General features: G+C 34.4%; 3 protein-coding genes and 1 long non-coding RNA gene across 6 annotated transcripts; 3 read left to right on the plus strand and 1 right to left on the minus strand.

Annotated features, from left to right (window-relative positions):
* Positions 1–205: 205 nt before the first annotated feature.
* LOC125069236 (oxysterol-binding protein-related protein 11) lies at positions 206–5,469 on the plus strand. The gene is made up of 5 exons (XM_047678657.1): positions 206–480; positions 1,139–1,300; positions 2,589–2,686; positions 3,885–3,963; positions 4,270–5,469. Exons 1-5 carry the CDS (start codon positions 295–297, stop codon positions 4,378–4,380), a joined length of 636 nt encoding a protein of 211 aa, XP_047534613.1. The 5' UTR covers positions 206–294; the 3' UTR covers positions 4,381–5,469.
* A 1,094-nt stretch (positions 5,470–6,563) lies between these two features.
* LOC125069398 lies at positions 6,564–7,134 on the plus strand. Its single transcript, XR_007119836.1, has 2 exons — positions 6,564–6,629; positions 7,018–7,134. It is a non-coding gene; the product is annotated as an uncharacterized LOC125069398 (long non-coding RNA).
* Positions 7,135–7,410: 276 nt separating this feature from the next.
* Positions 7,411–10,670, minus strand: LOC125069322 (cytochrome c oxidase subunit 6B1-like). 3 transcript variants are annotated; one of them, XM_047678775.1, is made up of 3 exons: positions 10,544–10,670; positions 8,116–8,199; positions 7,411–7,669 (listed from the first exon to the last, which is right to left on the minus strand). In XM_047678775.1, the coding sequence occupies exons 2-3, from the start codon at positions 8,193–8,195 to the stop codon at positions 7,501–7,503; spliced, it is 249 nt and encodes an 82-aa protein (XP_047534731.1). In that variant the 5' UTR covers positions 8,196–8,199; positions 10,544–10,670; the 3' UTR covers positions 7,411–7,500. The 3 variants fall into 3 exon arrangements, with proteins under 3 accessions (XP_047534731.1, XP_047534730.1, XP_047534729.1); XM_047678774.1 differs by lacking the exon at positions 10,544–10,670 and adding an exon at positions 10,126–10,282; XM_047678773.1 differs by lacking the exons at positions 7,411–7,669; positions 10,544–10,670 and adding an exon at positions 8,330–10,510 and having other exon boundaries at positions 8,115–8,199.
* Positions 10,671–11,624: 954 nt separating this feature from the next.
* On the plus strand, positions 11,625–20,512 carry LOC125069348 (histone-lysine N-methyltransferase E(z)). Its single transcript, XM_047678814.1, has 15 exons — positions 11,625–11,838; positions 11,912–12,095; positions 12,276–12,491; positions 13,484–13,620; positions 14,315–14,478; positions 14,545–14,708; positions 16,534–16,634; positions 16,724–16,838; positions 17,077–17,169; positions 17,507–17,783; positions 18,382–18,488; positions 18,742–18,931; positions 19,008–19,198; positions 19,737–19,902; positions 20,105–20,512. Exons 1-15 carry the CDS (start codon positions 11,764–11,766, stop codon positions 20,163–20,165), a joined length of 2,241 nt encoding a protein of 746 aa, XP_047534770.1. The 5' UTR covers positions 11,625–11,763; the 3' UTR covers positions 20,166–20,512.
* Positions 20,513–20,735: the final 223 nt, after the last annotated feature.

Raw genomic sequence — 20,735 nt, forward strand, 5'->3', positions numbered from 1 at the left:
GACAACCATAACATTAAATCTAAAATTGTATGTATTATATAGTTTAACAAAAAATATATATTTATTTTTACTACCACTATGTAGTTTTTGACGTTTTCAATGGTCATTGCATATACAAATAAATAATATTTCTGGATAACTTTTTCAGGATTATCAAACTATTATGTTGTCCAGCCTGTCGATTTGTCATTTTGTCAATAATTCAATACTCAGCAATTAATGTATTTTATGTAAATATTAAATAATGACACTACTCAGAAAAATAAAAACAAAATAAAATTTACTACACAAATCATGATTAAAACAACAAGCTTAGGGTCAAATCGTCCCCTGTCTGGTCAACTATACAAATACACAAATGTTGTAAAAGGGTGGCAGCAGAGGTGGTTTGCAGTGGATCCAGAAACTGGGGTGTTGTCCTATTATTTGTTTGATGGCCCTGGAGATACTGTTCAGCCGGGCCAGCCGGCAAGAGGAGAGGTGATACAGTTACGACATATATTGATATAGTGATTAATTCAAAGAATTATATTACAGCAGCAATGAAATAAGAATTTATTGTAGATGTATACAGCTATTTAATTATTTATTTTAAATTCAATTGCTATAAATATGGTCAATTAATCATTTATTTATTCTTAACATATAGCTAAAATTATTATATTACTAGTAGACCTAGAGTCATATATTGTTGTGGCTGTTGTATTTAAATTATATTGTACAGCCAAAAACATCTAAACACACAGTACATATTGGTAATACACTAAACTAATAGAATGAAAAGAAGTATCATTTACAATTACATTTAAAAGTACTCTTACCAAAAACTATTTCCACTATTTCGTCAAATTATATGCACCTATCTGAAGAACAGTATTAAGTTGCTCCTATAACCTTTCTTTCAATGTATTATAAAGATTATATTTATGATTCTAGTTAAGTGTACATACAGGCAACTTATGCAATTGATTTATAACAAGAATATATATATTCAAAGAAAAATGAAAATTATAGGGACATAATTGTTATGGAATTTAAAGAGTAAATAAATGGGACAGAGGGAGTTGCTATTGTTGTTTTATGTTTAAATGGGTTTTTAATTTGTGCAATATTTAATATAAAAGGTCATAACTTCCAGGCACACCTAGCCGCTGCTGTGATCTGTCCTAGCGATGAAGACTCCAAAACATTCACAATTAATTGTGCATCTGGAGACATGTTAAAACTGAGAGCTACAGATGCCCGAGCCAGACAAGAATGGGTCAATGGACTAAGAGCCATAGCAGAGATACATACTAAGGTATTTATATTAGTAATATTTTATTTAAAATATATATTTTATCATTTTATTAAATTACTTATTTTAAGAATGAACAAATCAATAACCCGATGGCAAGTTGTCCTAGTAGCTTGGCACATACGCGCTTCTTACACCATAAATATGTTGATGATGAAGTCTGCCTGGTCAATATCGGCCACGGTGGCTAACCTCAAGATCAAAATATCAAAATCAAAATATACTTTATTTAAGTAGGCTTCTACAAGCACTTTTGAATCATCATTTAACAAACTAATTAAGTGAAGCTACCACTTGCTCGGAATGCAGATTCTACCGAGAAGAACCGGCATGAAATTCAAGAGTTACTCTTTTACTTCATTTAAAAATACAACGTAATGTTAGTTAAATACAATTATATATGTATGTAATATATAAATTATTTACAATATTAGCTGTACATCATTACGCGAAAAATTTACAGAAATAAGTATGTTAACGGCTGCTTCACAATATATTATGATAATATAATGTTTATACAGAAGAATATACAAAAACATTCCATAAAAGCTGATATACATACTAATAATACAAGAAATAAGAATAAACTTGTAACACCTACTTTTTTGCTTATTGTAAAAGTTTTTGGGCAATGGTATATGTTCATATATAATTAGATACCGGGTATATTATTACATTAAAAAAGACTAAATTAATAAATAAATCTTATTATTCATTAAGAGAATACTTTTTAGAAAAAAAAACGGTTTAAGGCTCGAGTATGAACCCGAGCCTAAATCCGTTTTTTTTTCATCCGTCACAGGACACTAATTATTGTAAAGAACAGCAGTGTAAATTTAGTTGAAAATAGGAACCAGCGAGTTTCTTGCCGTTTCTTGTCGCTGGAAGCTGCCCTCCGTAACGGTCGTAGTATTAGATTTGATTTGACAAAGTAATATGCCATATGACATAATACTGTTAAAATAACCAAAATATACTAGACGAGTGGTAACTACAAGTTACAAGGCCAACAACGCAGGGTAATATATATTTTTTTCATCAGAAAAATCCAATGACTTTCTCGGCTCGACATAGGTTGATTTGAACACAGAACTTCGGGATCTGCGTCCTTTTATCTGGCCGCGGGGTGAAAGAGGCAATCAAAAGTATTATTATCCACGAGAATTAACAATGTAATGTCAAAGAGAGTGTTTGTCATCACGACACAAAAGTCGGTTTTACTCTTGACGCTCGCCAATTGAAGTTTTACATCGAAAACAAAGTTAAAGCAGATGTTTTCGTAATATTGCAGGCCATGGGGGCAAACCCGCCCTTGCAACCTCGAGAGCAGCTTGCTGTCCACGATGCCATGGCATCAGCTCGGCAACAATTACAAGCTACTGAACTAAGGTAATAACACACAGAGTCAATGGTTTTATGTTATTTCAATGGTAAAATCCGAGATGGCCCAGTGGTTAGAACGCGGGCATCTTAACCGATGATTTCGGGTTCAAACCCAGGCAGGCACCACCGAATTCTCATGTGCTTAATTTGTGTTTATAATTCATCTCGTGCTCGGCGGTCAAGGAAAACATCGTGAGGAAACCTGCATATGTCTAATTTCAACGAAATTCTGCCACATATGTATTCCGCCAACCCATTGGAGCAGCGTGGTGGAATATGCTCCAAACCTTCTCCTCGAAGGGAGAGGAGGCCTTTAACCTAGCAGTAGAAAAATTTACAGGCTGCTAATGCTAAAAAAAAAAAAATAGTAAAGGAGTCCAAACTTCAGGTCTTCTCATTGGCTTGGGAGCCTTATAGATTCTAAACCAACAAGGTAGACAGTTACAGTAGATTATGATTATAGGTATTAATAATAATTATTATGTTATATGAATGCTTCATATTTGTTTTTCAATATTATCATTTTTTCTTTTCATTTTATATTTGCTAATTTTGTAATAATAATGTCAATTAATTTAATTTCTTTTTAATAATGATTAATAAATATCTAATTTTAATTAATAAATATTTGATGCATGCTGTGATTACCTATAAAAAGAAATACAATTATCATGAGTGTAAATTATATATTAAGTACCTATGTAATACAATTGTAATTTCTGTTGGTGATCCTTTTAAAATAAAAATAAATAAAATAAATAAAATTACTATTCTTTTAATATAAAATGGTTATAAAATTCTATGATTTCATGTTTCATTTCAGTTTTTTTTATACAGTTTCCGTACTTGTGTAGTTATTTACTCACTCAGGAAAGTTATATTGTTTTTTTTTACTTAAATATAATTTATTATATCACAGATTCAACAAAATGATTATAACTTTTAACTTTTTAATCTGTATACTGGTTATTATTTAACACTATAGAGTAGTTGATTTCATCTTTTTTTGCTGCTGGTCCTACTGGCCTTTACAGCGTCACGGGGCGTGGGGGGCGAGTACTAGAATCAGCCTTGTTGATCTCATCCCAAGCAAAACACATTTGTATATCCCACGCAATCCCCCACTCTTCACACCGCTACCCTAGCGCCTCCTCTGCAACACTCGCTCCTCACTTCACTTTATTCGTTATATTATATTTTATAGTGATGCAGCGTTGGCGAGATGCATCGAGTCAGCGGATTCTCCCTTTCCTCATACAGATCCAGATTTACTGCTTCTTAAGGTATGCATTATGATAAGACTACACACACACACTTACATAACACAATCTTTGTGGTTTTTAAACAACTTAGAAATAAATTAACAACAGTCAAAATATGCTGTGGTCTGTGTAATATCACAAATCTGAATTTTTGCTATGTACCTATACTAAAACGTAATGCTTCAATTTTAAATCTATCGAACTTTAAAGTTGAATAATAGCAGTTATCTGTGAGAATGTATATTATACAGGGAGTATTATTGAATTAAATATTCGCAGCCATTTTTTGTTTTAAATTGTGAGACTAATGTAACCGTATCTTTAAAGGCGACGTCGGCGGCCAGCATGCAGTGCTTGTTGCAGTGCCTGGGCATCTTACTCCGGCAGCAACAGTACGCGACTCTCAGCATTTCCAAAAACTCCAACAGTGACCATTAGCCCTATTTATATGTAATCTGACCACAATGAAAGATGAAAAAAGGAAACAAACAGATATGTATATATAAATATAGCAAGGCAATTTACGATTTTGATAACAAATCAAATCAAAAAATTATCAATTAGTATTATGGACTTATCTAGTAGCATGTATTATGCTACTAGATAGGTCATAAGAAGGCCCCACTGATATATTTTGTACTAACGTCAATTAAACAGCATTCTGTTCACAACGGCACACAATTACTTAACTAAACTTAAATTTCACTTTTTAAGTTTTGATTAAAATTAGCCGCCATTTACGGCACATATTTTTCCGGAATTCTAATGATCTTTGTATCAAACATTTCTGTAAAATCACTATTTCGGTATTCGGTGTAAAGTATAGAATAAAAACTTTCATTCCATATAAACTAAATCAAATCTAAGGAAAATTCAAGTCAAAGTGTTTGCTCCTTTTTTCCTCTTTCAATTGTAAGTAACTATAATATATTATTTTAATTGAAATTCATTTTTATGTCAATATGTAATTGCTAACCTACTATATAATTTACAAAAAAATAGCAACCCTAAAATAATCTTATTTTAATGATTCCAAATAAATCCTGGCAATATTAATCACTGCTTATTATTTTTTTATTAATTTGTAAATAAAGGTTATTTAATTGACTTTAGGTAGTGTAATCACCTTATTTCATTTTGTAAATTTTATGGCTTAAGACGTCAGAATTTATATTACAATTATCGGATTTGTGCTCGAAAAAAATCTATATTTTTTTATATTAGCTAGGTTGAAATTAATTTCATATTTTTGTATCTGTATTTGCTTGTTAATTTTAGTAAAATTAAAAAAAAAAATCTAAATGTTTTTATTAGAATACGATTAGTTTTAAAATATGTACATCTGTGTTTGTACTTGTACGCTACTATATACTGTTCGCTAGTCTTTTGAAAAAGTCCGTCGTGACTAAAATCGGTCGGGACATACTCATTATTAATTTCCAGATGTATAAATATTTAAAAAAATATATTCCACTTCCTATTTAAGGTCATGCTTGTAAGTAAAAATAAAAATCATCTAAAAATTTTTGTTATTGTTTTAATGATTTTATTTTTATGAACCTAAATTTTAATTTTTATCATTGAACTCATACTAAACTTAAGGCCGTTTTTTCAAAGAGCAGTTTACTAATTCAGAAAAAAAATATTATTTTTAATTTTAGTTGGTAATTGATATAACAGCACTTTAATTTATATGTTGACAAATATATTTGACTAGCAAAACTCGGCAATTATATCAACGTGATATCATTTTCATGGCAATCACTAGATAAATATTTGTGCTGCAGCGACATCTACCGGCAAATTACAACGAAATGAAAAGTATATAAAACCTTATGATTGGTCAAACACTCAAATAGCGTCTAAGTTTATAAATTAATCTCAAACAAATATACCGACACATATATAAATAAGAAATACAATTTTCTGGTCCGAAGTCGAACCTGTTTCCACGGGATGTGTACAAGACCGAGAAAACATTTTTACAATTAATTAAAGTATAATTTGATATCTCTTTATGTATTTGATTTGATTTTATGCAGTATGCTATCGACAAAGCAGTTGGTTATTATATGTTAAATAGATATTAACTTTATAAAAAATGAGAAGCCTTAGAAATTACAATGAAACAAATACGATCTTCAACTGTCGAGCTAAGCTCTTACACAGAAATCAATATTTTCTTGGAACCGAGCCAAAGCATCTGCAGTATGACGGCATATGTTTAAGTTTACTTCAACAAAAGAAAGGCTATGTGTATTGATAATCATTTACATAACATGCATGAAGTGTTCAATATAGTTATTTGTCGAATTAGGAAGATAGGTCTTATCAAACAAAATAAAATAAAGAATTATTAAAATTCATGTTGTTGATTTTCACGTTACTCTGAAAATTACATATTACGATTGTAACCAATGAAACAATACAGTGTAGATGTTTATATACAAAATGGTGATGAAATATACAAAATTATAAAAAAAAGGTTTTATTGTCAATAGTGTCGTCATATCGGCCATATAGATATTTTGTAAACTGACATTTTATTTATATTATTTTCATTTATGTATTGCCGGCGGCATATTTTTTATGTTATTTATTTCTGAATAAACTTATTGCAAAATGTGTGACGAAGAGTTTAGAACATTACGCATGGATCCCCGATACCCGTTTCAAAATCAAACTAAGTTAGTACCTACTTAACTTCAATTTTATTTTTATACGTGTTTAAACATTCGTTGACTCTTATTCTGATTATTTAACACTACTTCCCGAGAAACCTTTACAACTCTATTCAGCACGGTACTTTGTTAGTGATTATCTTAATTATACTATTTGCATTTGCCTTGCATTAAACTATTATTAAATAAGTTGCCGATATCGGGCGATAAATTTTTCGACAGTAAAGCGTTCTCAACATTAGTCGTGCAATATTGACACATAAACTTTTGTCTGTTTAACTAACTACAAGTGGAACATTTTAGGGCGTGTTACGACAACTACTGCGATTTTTACAAGTGCACTCGTTTGTTGGGCGAGGTTGATGACTGTCAAATATTCAAGAGATATTTTCAGACCATCTGCCCCAACTTCTGGATCGAGCATTGGGACGAATTGCGGAAAAAGGGAGCATTTCCTGGACCAATTTAACATTTTAAATTTTTAATTAAAAGTTTTGAAGTTTGCTTTTAACAACTCGTTTTAATTATATTTCGTCAAAAATCCAAGTACATATATTAGATTTTTACTAGTATTTGTAATTATCTTAGGCAAATTATACGTAGCATACATGTTTATCTTAGACTAGAAATTGTTGAATTGTAGATAAGATTATCTCTATAATTTGACATACAGTATATTATTAAGTTTTATTAGTAGTATATTAGTAACATTTTTTTTTATAAATATTTAAAGATCTTTTGACAAATAAATATCAGGAATACTTTTTTTAAATAAAACATCAGAAAGTTTAACTGTAACTCATTTAATCTATATCACGCAGCCTAAAGAAATTAAAAATATAAATTAATTTGACTGAACCGCTAGTACGGTCTAGAATTATATTCTGCCCGGGAAAGTGCCGTCGGCGCGTTGTCCGTCCCACTTCTCGACCCACTCATTGGGGCACAGGGACCGGTACACGCGCTTGAAGTAGTTGCAGGGCTCGTACTTCTCGCCGCGGACCTTCTGGCAGCGGTAGAAGTCTAGGTAGCTTTGGTAGCAGTGCCTGGAATAATACAAAATAAACTTTAACAAGTCAACCCTTTAATAAAAAGCAAGTATATTTAATCATTTCTATGTACTTAATATCAATAGGTGATATCAAGTTTATAATCATTAATACATATTTGGAATAAAATATTCGTTTACAATAATAGGTATAGTGAAAAAATAAATAAAAGAGTATATATGATAAATATATTCTTAACTTTTATGAAAAAACAGCATATTAGTATGTTATATTTTGTAAAGTTTAAAGAATATTTTTAAGGCAATGCAATCAAATTAAGTATTAAAGTTTAATTGAGTTAGTGTATTTTTATACATGGTATAGTCATTTGCATTGAAATGGTATGATATAATATACATTTTATTCCTTTTTTGACTTACTGTTATATGAATCGAGGTCTGAATGATTTCTTCTTTCCATTTTAATAATAATAAAATTTTTACCTTGTCTGGTTCTGGTTAGGGAACCGCGGATCGAATGGTGCGGTTTTGATGTCGGCTGGTGATTTGATCATTTCGGGCATTTTACTGCAACGAAAGAACAAACAAATCATTCTCATAATCCTTTATTGGAAACATTTCTTCATATTAAAATATACTAAGGGATTAGACAAACATATGATTACATTATTCGTGATAAAATAAAAATAATAATAACATTTATAAACTGTACGAATGCAGTGTAGGCGATAAACTATTTATTTGACCAGTGGCCTCGTCTTTCTCTCTTCTTCGCATGATGTTTCTCTGTATTTTTTCACTTCCTGCATATAAAGGGACCATGCATCCTTTGGCGTATTATCTACTGTTTGTTCATCAATTGCCTTAGCTTTCTTAACTAGACCAGTTTTCAGTACTCTCCCACCCCGTCGTTTGCCAATGAAAGGCAGAATGGGTTTTTTAATTACTGGTTTGTCTTCTACAACTTCAGCTTTTTTAGTCTCTTCTTGCATCTTTTTAAACATTTCTAGAAAACTCCCATCATTTTTTATAGGTATTGGTATTGGTTTGGACCTTGAACTTGACGGCGCATGTAAAATTTGTTCAGGTGTTGGCAAAAGCTCAGCAAAATTGGGGCCTTCCAAATCAGGTGGATCACCATATTGAACATCATCCACAGTAGTAGATTCTACAGCACCAGGTGGAGGCCTTACTTCTTTTGGTGGAGTTCTACACCTTTCTGCCTTTTCTTGTCTACTCCTATGCATCTTCCAAAATCTTTTTCTATCCGCTACCGTAAACTGCCCTCGACATTCATCTTCGCTCGGAGACGCACTGCGACTACGGCTGTGTGATCGAGAGCTACGAGATTTCGATCCCTTTGCACTTCTTGACCTCCTGCTTCTAAAACGTGAACTGGAATGATGGCGTAAAGGCGATCTTCCCTTACTCATTGATCTATCTCTTGATCGACTGTTATTACGAGATCCGTGTTTAGTTATTGATTTACGTTTTATGCGTCTTTTAGCACCTGATCTAGAAGATGATGATCGACTAGAAGACGATGATCTACTTCGCCGTAATTTCGGAGTACAAGATCTTTTATGTTTAGCCTTAGGAGTAACTGATCGAGAACGGGATCGCGAACTAGAACTCGATGAGGAATGCTTCCTGGCATAACAACGAGGTGGGGTAACAGAACTGTCTTTTGTTTTTCTAGGTGGTGTCAAAGATTGACGGTCACGATATTTATTTTTTCTATGTGGAGAACGTTCTGATTTCTTATTGGTTTTGGGTGAAGATTTTGAAGACTTTTTATGTGGTTTTGGAGAAACGGAATTCTTTCTCGGTGGAGTATAAATATCTCTTGGTCGTCGTTCTTTCGATTTTGACCGTTTCTGATGAGATCTTCTAGTGCTTTTTGATTCTTTTTCGAGACTAGAAGACCTACTTTTCAATCTTTCTTCATTATCATAAGATCTATTGCGAGAATGTGATGTTCGGCCTTTTAATGTTGGTGTATGAGATCGATCGACCCTTGCATTAGCAGACTTCTTATAAGATCTGCCAGACCCTGATGACTGTGATGATTCTGATTGCCTGCGATTTTTCGTTTTCTTAGAGGGTGACCTGGAATATGATCTAGATCTGTAGCTCGACCGGTCACTAGATGAATACTTAGAGTGTTTTGAGGCACTTCTTGATTTACGCCTTCTGTTATCTTCGTAACTGCTTTCCCTTTTCTTAGAATATTCTCGTTCTTCTCTATCGTATGGTGACACGCTCCTTGATTTGGATCTATACAAAGTTCGAGGACGATCGTAATCGCGAGAGCCGTGAGTTGATCGCGAACGGTCACGAGTGGCGTCGTAGTTGCCGAGCTGCTGTGGGGGATACGCATTCCTAGAACTATCATAGTAGCCACCGTCAGGTCTCTGATAATACGTGGAATCGTAATTATAACCGTAACCGGGGGCACTGTAGCCTTGGTAGTCGTATTGAGGCGGCCCGTACTGACTGTAGCTGACCCCCGTCCAGGGATCGGTGGTGGGCAAGGGCGCGGCGTGTGGAGGCGCGTGCTGCGGCGCGTAGTCCGCCTCAGCGCCCGGAGGACCGCCGTCCCACGCGCCCACCTCGCCACGATACGAGGACATACTTATACGAGCCTCTTCGCATAACCTGCGGCAGTTTGTAGGTATGCACACACCTACAAACAGAACAACTTTTTGGTGTAGACAACAACTCTACGATCCCCGTTCGTGATATCGCTCGCACAACGTTAGTCATGTATCGTTGTAAATAATTTGTGACGAGAAACAATAAATTACGTAATACGCGTCCGTATTTGAAGATTGTGATTTGATAAGGCATGCGTAACAAAAAAAGCGTAATAAATAATAGAAATAAGAAATACCTGACTTTTCAAGCTCACCTTTTGGCTTATTTCAAATTATATTTTCTTCTAAATTACTCAATAGAAAATGGCAGCGAACACATTCGCTTCCCAAATGTCATTGACAATATAGAATGTATTCAAAGATAATTCACCCTATAATGCGAATAAGTAAGAATGAACAGTTAATAAAAAAAAATGGGTCGTTTTTTTAATGAAACTGGAAGACAATATTTAATATCACAAATTAAAGTAATAGTTTAATTAACTTAAGATTGTTTTAAAGATAAACAATATGAAAGTTGAAAGTTACAATAATTATCATTTACAGCGTGTCTTTGTTTCTTGTTATCCCAGTTTTAGATGCTTCTGCTTGAATTTTGCTTAAGATACTTGAAGATGCTATTTTTTAGTCTAGTCAAAACTAGTAGGAAATTAAAAACAAAAACCATTTTTTAAATTATAGCAAGCGGTTCGTTTTTTAAGATTCCATCTTACTATGTTCTACTTTTATAGTGTTATATCGAAATGAAGCATAGTATATACATTATTCTTAATTTTTCGTATAATGTATGCAAAATTTGTTTACAAGTGACTTATTGCTTAACATTTGAACACATTTTGAGAAATTTTTTCTCACTCATACTGGAAGCCTTTATATCCCTAGTATTAAGCTAACTTAAATTTGTTATTATATGATAAACCTGGATGAAACTGAATATTGAATGTCGTGTAAAAAATAAATAGTTGTATATAATACAGAAATTAATATCTTCTGTTTTTCCGAAAGGAGTTGCTTTGAATGAGTAGAATTTCCATTCCAAACCATGAAAAGTGATTTATCAAATATAAGAATATTTGATTAATCACTAGTAATATAAGAACCTAATTTATTAACCCATGAGTAAACAGTATAGATGCTTAAACTTAATTGGATGATAAATAAATAACATTTTATTATTTAAAAAAATAATATCATCATTAACGTCATAATATAACTCAATAATAAAGTGTCATATAATAAATAAATAATCATAGTAATGTTTGTTAAATTTCAAACAGAAGTTCGAAATCAGAATCGAATTATTAAGCTATCTGTATTCTTATTTTATAATTCTTACTCTGTGTCACCGGGGCGCGCAAGTTATTGTTTAATCAATAAATCATTAAAATTGTATTTTTAAGTTAGCGGTTTTATGTATGATTGGATAAAAGTAAAGTTTGTTAGAATTGCCTATTTGTAAAAATAAATTTGCCATATGAGCAAATCTAAGGTATCAGCAGAATGGAAGAAACGAGTAAAGACGGAGTACATGCGCCTTCGTCAAGTAAAGGTATAAATTGCTTTCCTTATTGTTTTACGCCACTTATGTTTTTGTTTTTACTGATTAATAATAATTATTTTAGAGATTCAAGCGGGCTGACGAAGTGAAAGTGGCATGGGCTCGGAATTTGCGTTTAATGTCCGAGGCAATAGAATCTCGCGAAAATGAGTTTTCAGAGCGTGGACGTCGACCGTTCTGGCCTCCTCCTGCACCAAGCTCAAGCCATGAGACTCTTATGAAGCGAGCTGAAATTACACATACGGATGGTACAATTTTTTCTTTTACACACCTTCAACTATTAATAATTATAAAATTGTTGTCAGAAGTCAAAAACTTTTCAGTCACTTTGATACATAACTTTTAAAAAAATACTAAATGGCAGACTTTATATTAGAAGAAAAATTTAACATAAGTAAATTTAAATGAAAAAGGTTACATTTACACAGGTACAGGCGTGGTAACAACACAGCAAGTACCAATCAGAATAATAAATTCTGTTAATCCAATACCAACCATGTATACCTGGGCGCCAACACAAAAGAACTTTATGGTCGAAGATGAGACTGTACTCCACAACATTCCATACATGGGAGATGAGGTGCTGGACCAGGATGGTACATTCATCGAGGAGCTCATAAAGAACTACGATGGGAAAGTGCATGGTACATCGGCTTTTTCATCATTTTACTATTTGTTTGTGGATTGAACCATAGTCATCATTTTTAGATAACTCGAGAAATAATCTGTTTCCTATCAGTTATATTGTTGTACATTGACTCATTTGTTTATTTATAGGCACATAGGGAACACTCATATAATTATACCTTAATTTATATGATTAGTCAGTTTTAGAACCATAACATAAACAGTAATATGGTTAAAAGGTAGGAGTAAAATCAAGAAGTTGATATTAATGTTAGTAACCACTACATAAAGTTCACAATAAAATAATATTTCATAAATTGTTTCAAAGTTTTAATTTATAGCTTTATTTATTAATTAGCTTATAAATATACAATTATATACACATATGTACTATTAACTTTTATTGTAATTGAAGTAATGAATGTAATATCTCCTGGTAAAGATATTCAATATTCTAGCTATATATCTGATAAAACATTCATATTTCAGTTAATTTGAATACTAATAAATTTATAATATTTTATAGTAAATTGTATAGTGGTAAGTTAATTTTAGCATTAAATTGGTCCCGTCCACAAACTTAATTGAAATAATCGCATTGGTGTGTGGCTCTCATAAATGCTTCGGTGGATATCGAAAAAGACAAATAATTGCATTTAATGAAAAGCATCTCAAGATCACGCTATCAGTTATATAGTGCTTCTTATAAACCTATTGCAAAATTATGTAAATATGAAATCTATTAAGGAGTTATTTAATTGTAACTAATAATAATAATTTATGCATAAGCCATTTGATTAATAATTAATACATTTCATTACAATTTAATGGTAAAATTTCAAGTATATAATGTTATTGAGTAAAGAGTCGAAAGTTTATGACAGAAATAATGACCAACACATTGCTTTGAATAAACAAAATTGTACAAGATATTTAGGAAATGAAATAAATTACTGCAATAATGTTACTTCTTAAAGAAATTAATTGCTAAAATTTCAATATATTTCAGGTGACAAAGAAGGTGGTTTCATAGATGATCAGCTTTTTGTAGACTTGGTTCATGCACTAGTAGCTTATCAGACGAAGGAAGAAGTTGCTGAGGAAAGAAAGGAGAGGGAATTGCGTAATTCAAAAGAAGAGAAAGAGGTAAATAGTTGGCTTTATAATAATAATAATAATCAAACAATATGTTTCACTATTATATGGAGTTGAGCCAGGTCTTAGGTATTAAATAACAAAATCTATATACAATTATTTTTTTCAAAATGGTCTTGTTTTATGGTTCAAAACGAATACTCAAAAATTCCATATAGTGATACCATATTGATCAAATAATGAAAATTAGCTGTAATTTTAGCTTAGCTGATTTAGTCAATAATTTGCCCATTAAAGATGTGCTATAATTTGCTATGCCCTTATTTGGGTCCTAGGCTACCTTTATGTCCAACACAATAACAATCAGTTCTTTGGTTTAGTTGTTATAAGATTATAAACAGATGTTGATATTTATGTGCAGGAATTTTTCATGTGACTGAATTTACAATGTGTACGTCTCATGCTTTTTTTATTTTGATCTATTAAAATTCTTATCACTAAAATAATTATTGTGTAAAGGTAAGAGACAAAGTCTCGTCTCAAAACGACGCGATTGCGCGTGACTCAGTTTCAAAAGGTCGGATCCCATTCTCACGGATTGATAAATTATTGTATATTTATGTCATTTTTCTTACTAACTATTTTCTCTTAAGCAGACGTTTTATCGAATATACTTACAATTAATTTTCGTTTCATTCAATATAATACCAGTAATTACTTATGGACTCGATCACTACGTTTCCAGAAGGAAGCTCCAAAGGACCAAGAGGAAAAGGACAAGGACAAGAAGGAAGTCAAGGACGGCGAAAAGAAAATTATACACGAGAAACAGTTCCCGATATTCATCATCTTCCAGGCCATCGGCTCCCAATTCCCGGACAAGGGGACCGCCCAGGAGCTCCGAGAGAAGTATGTCGAGTGAGAGTGGGTAGGTAGAGGGGGGGGAGGCCGCGGCTGACGCGTGCGCGTGCGCAGGTACATCGAGCTGACGTCCCGCAGCGACCCCAACGCGCTGCCGCCCGAGTGCACGCCCAACATCGACGGGCCGCTGGCCGAGTCCGTGTCGCGCGACCAGACCATGCACTCCTTCCACACGCTCTTCTGCCGCCGCTGCTTCAAGTACGACTGCTTCCTGCACCGTGAGTACCGCTCCTCCGCGCTGTGTATCAGTTTGACCCTTTCACTATGCGTACACGTGTTATACCGGCCATGTGCTACCTGTTGTGGGAACTGATCTGTTATTTCCCTTGTGGTAATCGTATTGAGTCACTCTCTACACAGAGAACCGCTGCTGTTGCTTTTTAGTAGTGAAGTGATCGAAGAATGTGTGGCAAAATAAGTATATTTAGTAAAATAATATCACAGTAAACACATAGTTACATCAGTTTATTACATATTCATATTATAGTGATATAAATTTTTCTTCTTATATTTGCAGTTGTAATTGTAATGAAAATTTTTATATCTGGCAGGAACCGTGTGGAGCAATAGAAATCATTTTTGTTATGGATGTCATATAGTGAATATTCAAGTGCAAGCAATTATCACAAAACCGTAGCCCAAATTATGTATATATAAATATATGTATGTATCATAATAGAAGCATTTTACTCAGTACAAAATCATATAGATGATAAAAAATTATTTAGTTTTAGTTCATTTCAAAAAACAAGGTCACAAAGAAATTTTCCCTTATTCGTACATTTGTTGTTGTTTATCATCACGGCCAAATCATTTCTTAGGATTGTCTTACATGCTGGACGCGTCTCGCTTATCTATGGCAGCGAGCGTCGACCAATGAGGAGCGAGTATTTTGTCCGATAGGAGTTCGACTCGTGGAATGGACATTTTCAATTTAATGCGTGCGATAATTGAATTTAATTAACATTCGAATTGAATAATTAAATATAATAAAATATATTCTGAACCTTCTGTTTAAAAGAAAAGTAAAAGAATGACTTCAGCAGTGATGATAAGAGCCTAAATTATTGAGATATATTTTTATTTTGGTTATATAATTATGTACATATTTGTATTACATTTTGATAATAGAGTCATAATATTATGTGTATTATAATGATGATTTGAATATATCATACGCCTTACCAGTTTATGTTATTCTGTTTGGCTGACAGGAAGTCAGGCCACAGGTAAGGTTAAATATATGAAAGTTTCATCTTTTATTACCATTATTTTTGGCTATTTCGCAATTCCAATATCAGAGTATATCATCCACGAATGATATTACACAATAAGATAATTGGCAGAAATAATTATATGATGAAAAAAAAATTAGTTCAAATTTACTCGTTTTAAATATAACCCTAAACTATTACACCTATTTTGCTGTTTATTTATTGTATATTTATTTATACGCCATTTTATTTTGGTCACTGTGTAATTATGTTTATTTTTTTTAATAATTTTAATTGTTTATTTTATTCATATTACTTGTAATTCATTTGTAAATTAATGTTTTAACTTTAAGATTGGGTCGGCTGCATATTAAAGTAATTGGGAAGGAATCATTAAAAAAAATCATAAATAAAACTTAAAATTAAAATCATATTGAAAATGGATTCTTTCTATATTGGGCTTCTTCAAAGATTGTGTAGAGTTAGGGTTGTCATGTTTGCTTTTCCACAGTTTTGGTCGTGACTGGGACGTGTTTGGGCTTTTTGTCAATAATTTTTTATACTACATTTCATTTTATGTATTATATACTTTTTCAAAGGTCAATGTTAAACTTTACTACATTCGTTTCCAGTTTGAAAAATGTATTTCCTGATCGAGTACCAATCCTGGATTTTGTACTCAAAAGGCCTGGCAACCCTACTCATAACAGAATCTACGGCAACTGTCAAAAAATAAGATTTCTTTAAACAGTAAAAAAAAATTCGGTTGCACGACTGTCAGTATATTAATCGCATGCGTTCTAATTAGTATTCTATACAACCCGACCAGGCCTACAAGCGTGTCACCCGCGACCGAATCTAACCAAGCGGAAGGGCCCAGACCTGAAGCCCTTCTCCGAGCCGTGCAGCCCGAGCTGCTTCATGTTGCTGGTAAGGGTCGGCGTGTGTCGGCGTGTCGGCGTGTCGGCGGTTCGGCGTGTCGGTGTGTGACGGTGTGTGACGGTGTGTGTGTGCCGCAGGAGGGCGTGCGCGAGCAGCTGGCGCGCGAGGCGGCGGACGACAAGCCGCTGGCGCTGGACTCGCCCAACGACGCCTCCTCCGAGGACAGCAACGACAGCAACCGCTACCAGAAGGGTAACTATGGGCCCGCTTTGCACTGCGGCTGTGTGCCCCCACTGGTGCCGCCCCCTCCTCATATATTTATGTTTAAAAAATATTTTATAAATTTCATGCTTCGAGTGAGAAAAGAGACTTGATATTTACGATAGTATACTTTGTCAAAAGTTGTCGATTTAATTTTAAACTATAACACCTAAATATTTTTATTTTCTTACTAGAAAGTGATGATGATAAGGTGATAAAATGATTTCAGGTAGCAACAGTAACTCCAGCAACAGCAACTGGAGCACGAATGGAATCAACAAGCCCGCCGACTCTCCGGCAGAAGCGACTTATAATGCCCTCGGTAGATATTATTACATTCAATTTATAATTATAAATATTTATGTAAGTTTTAATGAGGGAACTGAATTAAATTAGTATTAGTAGTTGATTACCGATTTAAGCTGATATGCTGCTTTGTTGCATTTTGATGTGGTCTCTAATCACCTTGTGACAGTTTACTGTCGTGTTCTGCGGTGGTTTTTAGAAAATACTCATCAAATCTGTTATAAGTTTTCAAGGACGTTTATATTTATAATATACCTCACTCGACCTACGAGAACCACAATTAGTAAGATATCAGACAATAATACGTACTACAGACACAGGTCGATCTTATTTTATTCCTGTCCTAATTCTAGGCCTGACCGTGGGCGACGAATCCGAGTGGACGGGCTCGGACCAGTCGCTGTTCCGGTCGCTGCACAAGGTGTTCCCGGCCAACTACTGCGCGATCGCGCAGGTCATGCTGTCCAAGACCTGCCAGCAGGTGTACCGGCACTGGACGGAGACGGGCCGCGAGAGCTGCGGCGTGCAGGCCGAGTGCACTCCGCCGCGCAAGAAGAAGAAGAAGCACCGCCTGTGGTCCGTGCACTGCCGCAAGATCCAGCTCAAGAAGGACTCCGCCTCGCACCACGTGTGAGTGCCCGCCTTTGCTCTCTGGTGGTACACTCCTAGGTCCTACGGAGTACTTTAGATACTATATATACTCCCGAAGCGCACGAGTAGAATGGAATGACGGCAACAAAAATACGAGTACGCAAGTTTTGAACGAAATGTCTATTCCAAGGGCAGAAGGACTAAAATTGAACAAACCCCTTTTCATTTTCCATGCGGTTCCTTAGTGGCTTTACAATATAATGCACTACAGACAGTTCTTGATTATATGATATTATATATCTCTATTTATAATGCACATTATTTCACTTAACTACTTATATCGACTTTTTAACTTCCTAAGTTTCGACGACAAAACATCCATAGATGTCCACAGGTTATTATTATTAGTTTAGGGCTTGATTAATGATATCACGTTTATTCAACTTCAGAGTTGTTTATTTTTCTTTAGTGCAGCTGTTAGAATCGGCTAAAGAGTTGACAAATAATTACTTATTAATAAACATTTGGATAGTTTTAATAGTTGCAAAATAGTAATGGCAGTAGATAATGATATTAATATTTTGTTAGTAATTACAAAATAGCTTTCATAAATTTATTCTTATTAAAATGTCCGCAGATACAACTACACGCCGTGTGATCACCCTAACCAGCCCTGCGACAACATGTGCCCCTGTCTTCAGTCACAGAACTTCTGTGAGAAGTTTTGTCAATGCAGTAGCGACTGTAAGTTTTTTATAAAATACTTTACACAACTAACGAAAAATATCCATCGAACCAAATATTATCGCTACATTCAATATCATATAGAGTAAATTTAATAACACCAAACATTACTTGAGTGAGAGAAATAATAATAAGAATACTGTTTGAGGAAATTTTGAGGCCGATTTTGATATTCCTGTACAAAAAACTCGAATCGATCGATTCGCAATTTGTTAGTACCTCCCGAGTGATCCGACTTGTGCTCCGCCGCCAGGCCAGAACCGCTTCCCCGGCTGCCGCTGCAAGGCGCAGTGCAACACGAAGCAGTGCCCGTGCTACCTGGGCGTGCGCGAGTGCGACCCCGACCTGTGCACGGCGTGCGGCGCCGACGCGCCCGCGCCGCCCCTCGCGCCGCCGCTCGCGCAGCGCCTGCCGCTCTACTGCCGCAACGTCTCCGTGCAGAGGTGCGCCCGGCCCCCGCCGCGCCAGCGCCCCCCGCGCCCCGCCCCCCCGCACTCGCTAATGGCTCGCCTGCTGCAGGGGCCTGCACAAGCACCTGCTGCTGGCGCCGTCGGACGTGGCCGGCTGGGGCATCTTCCTCAAGGAGGCCGCGCACAAGAACGAGTTCATCTCGGAGTACTGCGGCGAGATCATCTCGCAGGACGAGGCGGACCGCCGCGGGAAGGTCTACGACAAGTACATGTGCTCCTTCCTGTTCAACCTCAATAATGGTAATGTGGCGACTATATACAAGTTTAATTTAACCAGTGGAGTCGTAGTTGCTGGTTCTTATCAGTCCTTTCTGTAACTTTAATTTTATGATACTACACTTCAAAATTGCTTGTAAAAGGCCTCCTTCAATTTTTTATTTTTATTTAGTATGGTATTACTTCTTTTATTTTGCTAAATTTATTATGTATTTCCTACTCTACGGAAAGTTAGAGGCTAGGAGGCATTTTCCACCATGGTTCCACAGTGTAAGTTGGTGCAAACTTATGTGGAATTTCATCTATCAATAAGGTTTCCTCACAAATATCCTTTAGAGCACAAAAACTGAGATGAATAATATTATAGTCATAAAAACTAAGTGAGCTTCAACCTGTATGTATACCTTGGTTAAGATTCCTGTGTTTTAGCCATGGCCTCGGTCAATTGTCAATATGACAAAGTAATTACGAGTTAATAAAAATATGCCAAAGATGTTATGGATAATAATTTAACAATCAATAAAATTTTTAACTTATCAAAACTGTTTCATGATAATATTAGATTTCGTGGTGGACGCGACTCGCAAGGGGAACAAGATTCGCTTCGCCAACCACTCTATCAACCCGAACTGTTACGCCAAGGTGATGATGGTGAACGGCGACCATCGCATCGGTATTTTCGCCAAGCGCGCCATACAGCCTGGAGAGGAGTTGTTCTTCGATTACAGGTAACATTGACTACTCAATTGCTAATTGTCTATTTCAAATGCTTAAGATTATAGAATACGCGTCAAGCCGCTGGTATTGCGCCAATCTCTGAATATCGGGAATAGCGAGTGCACCTGTTTGCACACTTCACACTGAACCTAGCACTATGTTATCTCAATGTGATGTGATGTTGTATCTTTTAACATGAAATTATTGTTTCAGATATGGACCAACAGAACAGCTGAAATTCGTTGGGATCGAAAGAGAGATGGAATTTTTATGAGAACAAACCAAGCAAAGACCAGAATGACCAAAATGTTGGTCTAAAAGTGACTGATATGTCGTGTCTGGTTAAACTGTTATGGTGACAATTTCAAGTTGATTTTCATTTGTTTTCATGGACTAACTGTTACTTTCAAGATTATAAGTAGACTTAACTATTTGTTGATCTGAGATGGGAGTATAGTTGGGAAATTTAATTATAAGGATTTTTTTCTACATCATAATGTTGTATTGTAACTTATTGGATTATATAGATTAAGTTTTATTGTTAAGTATATATTGATTGTTATTTACAATTAAAAATGTAATTCGGATTTAGCAACCTTTACAATCTCAACATTTTTTATGTAAATATTAAATCTGATTTTTATTAAATTGTCATAATTATTATCATTGGTCTTATAATATCAAATAACTTGTAATGTAGTTTTTTTTTAATAAAATTTAATAAAGCAGTTGTTTTTTACTTTTTATATTTATTTTAGTAAATGTCAATTATATCTCAGTTTGGATGTATAATAAAATATCAATAAAGAATCAAAATAGTTCTTGTAATATGTAAATATTTATA

This window comes from Vanessa atalanta, chromosome 15 (genome assembly GCF_905147765.1).
Source record: "Vanessa atalanta chromosome 15, ilVanAtal1.2, whole genome shotgun sequence".
In the NCBI taxonomy this organism is placed as follows: Eukaryota; Metazoa; Arthropoda; class Insecta; order Lepidoptera; family Nymphalidae; genus Vanessa; species Vanessa atalanta.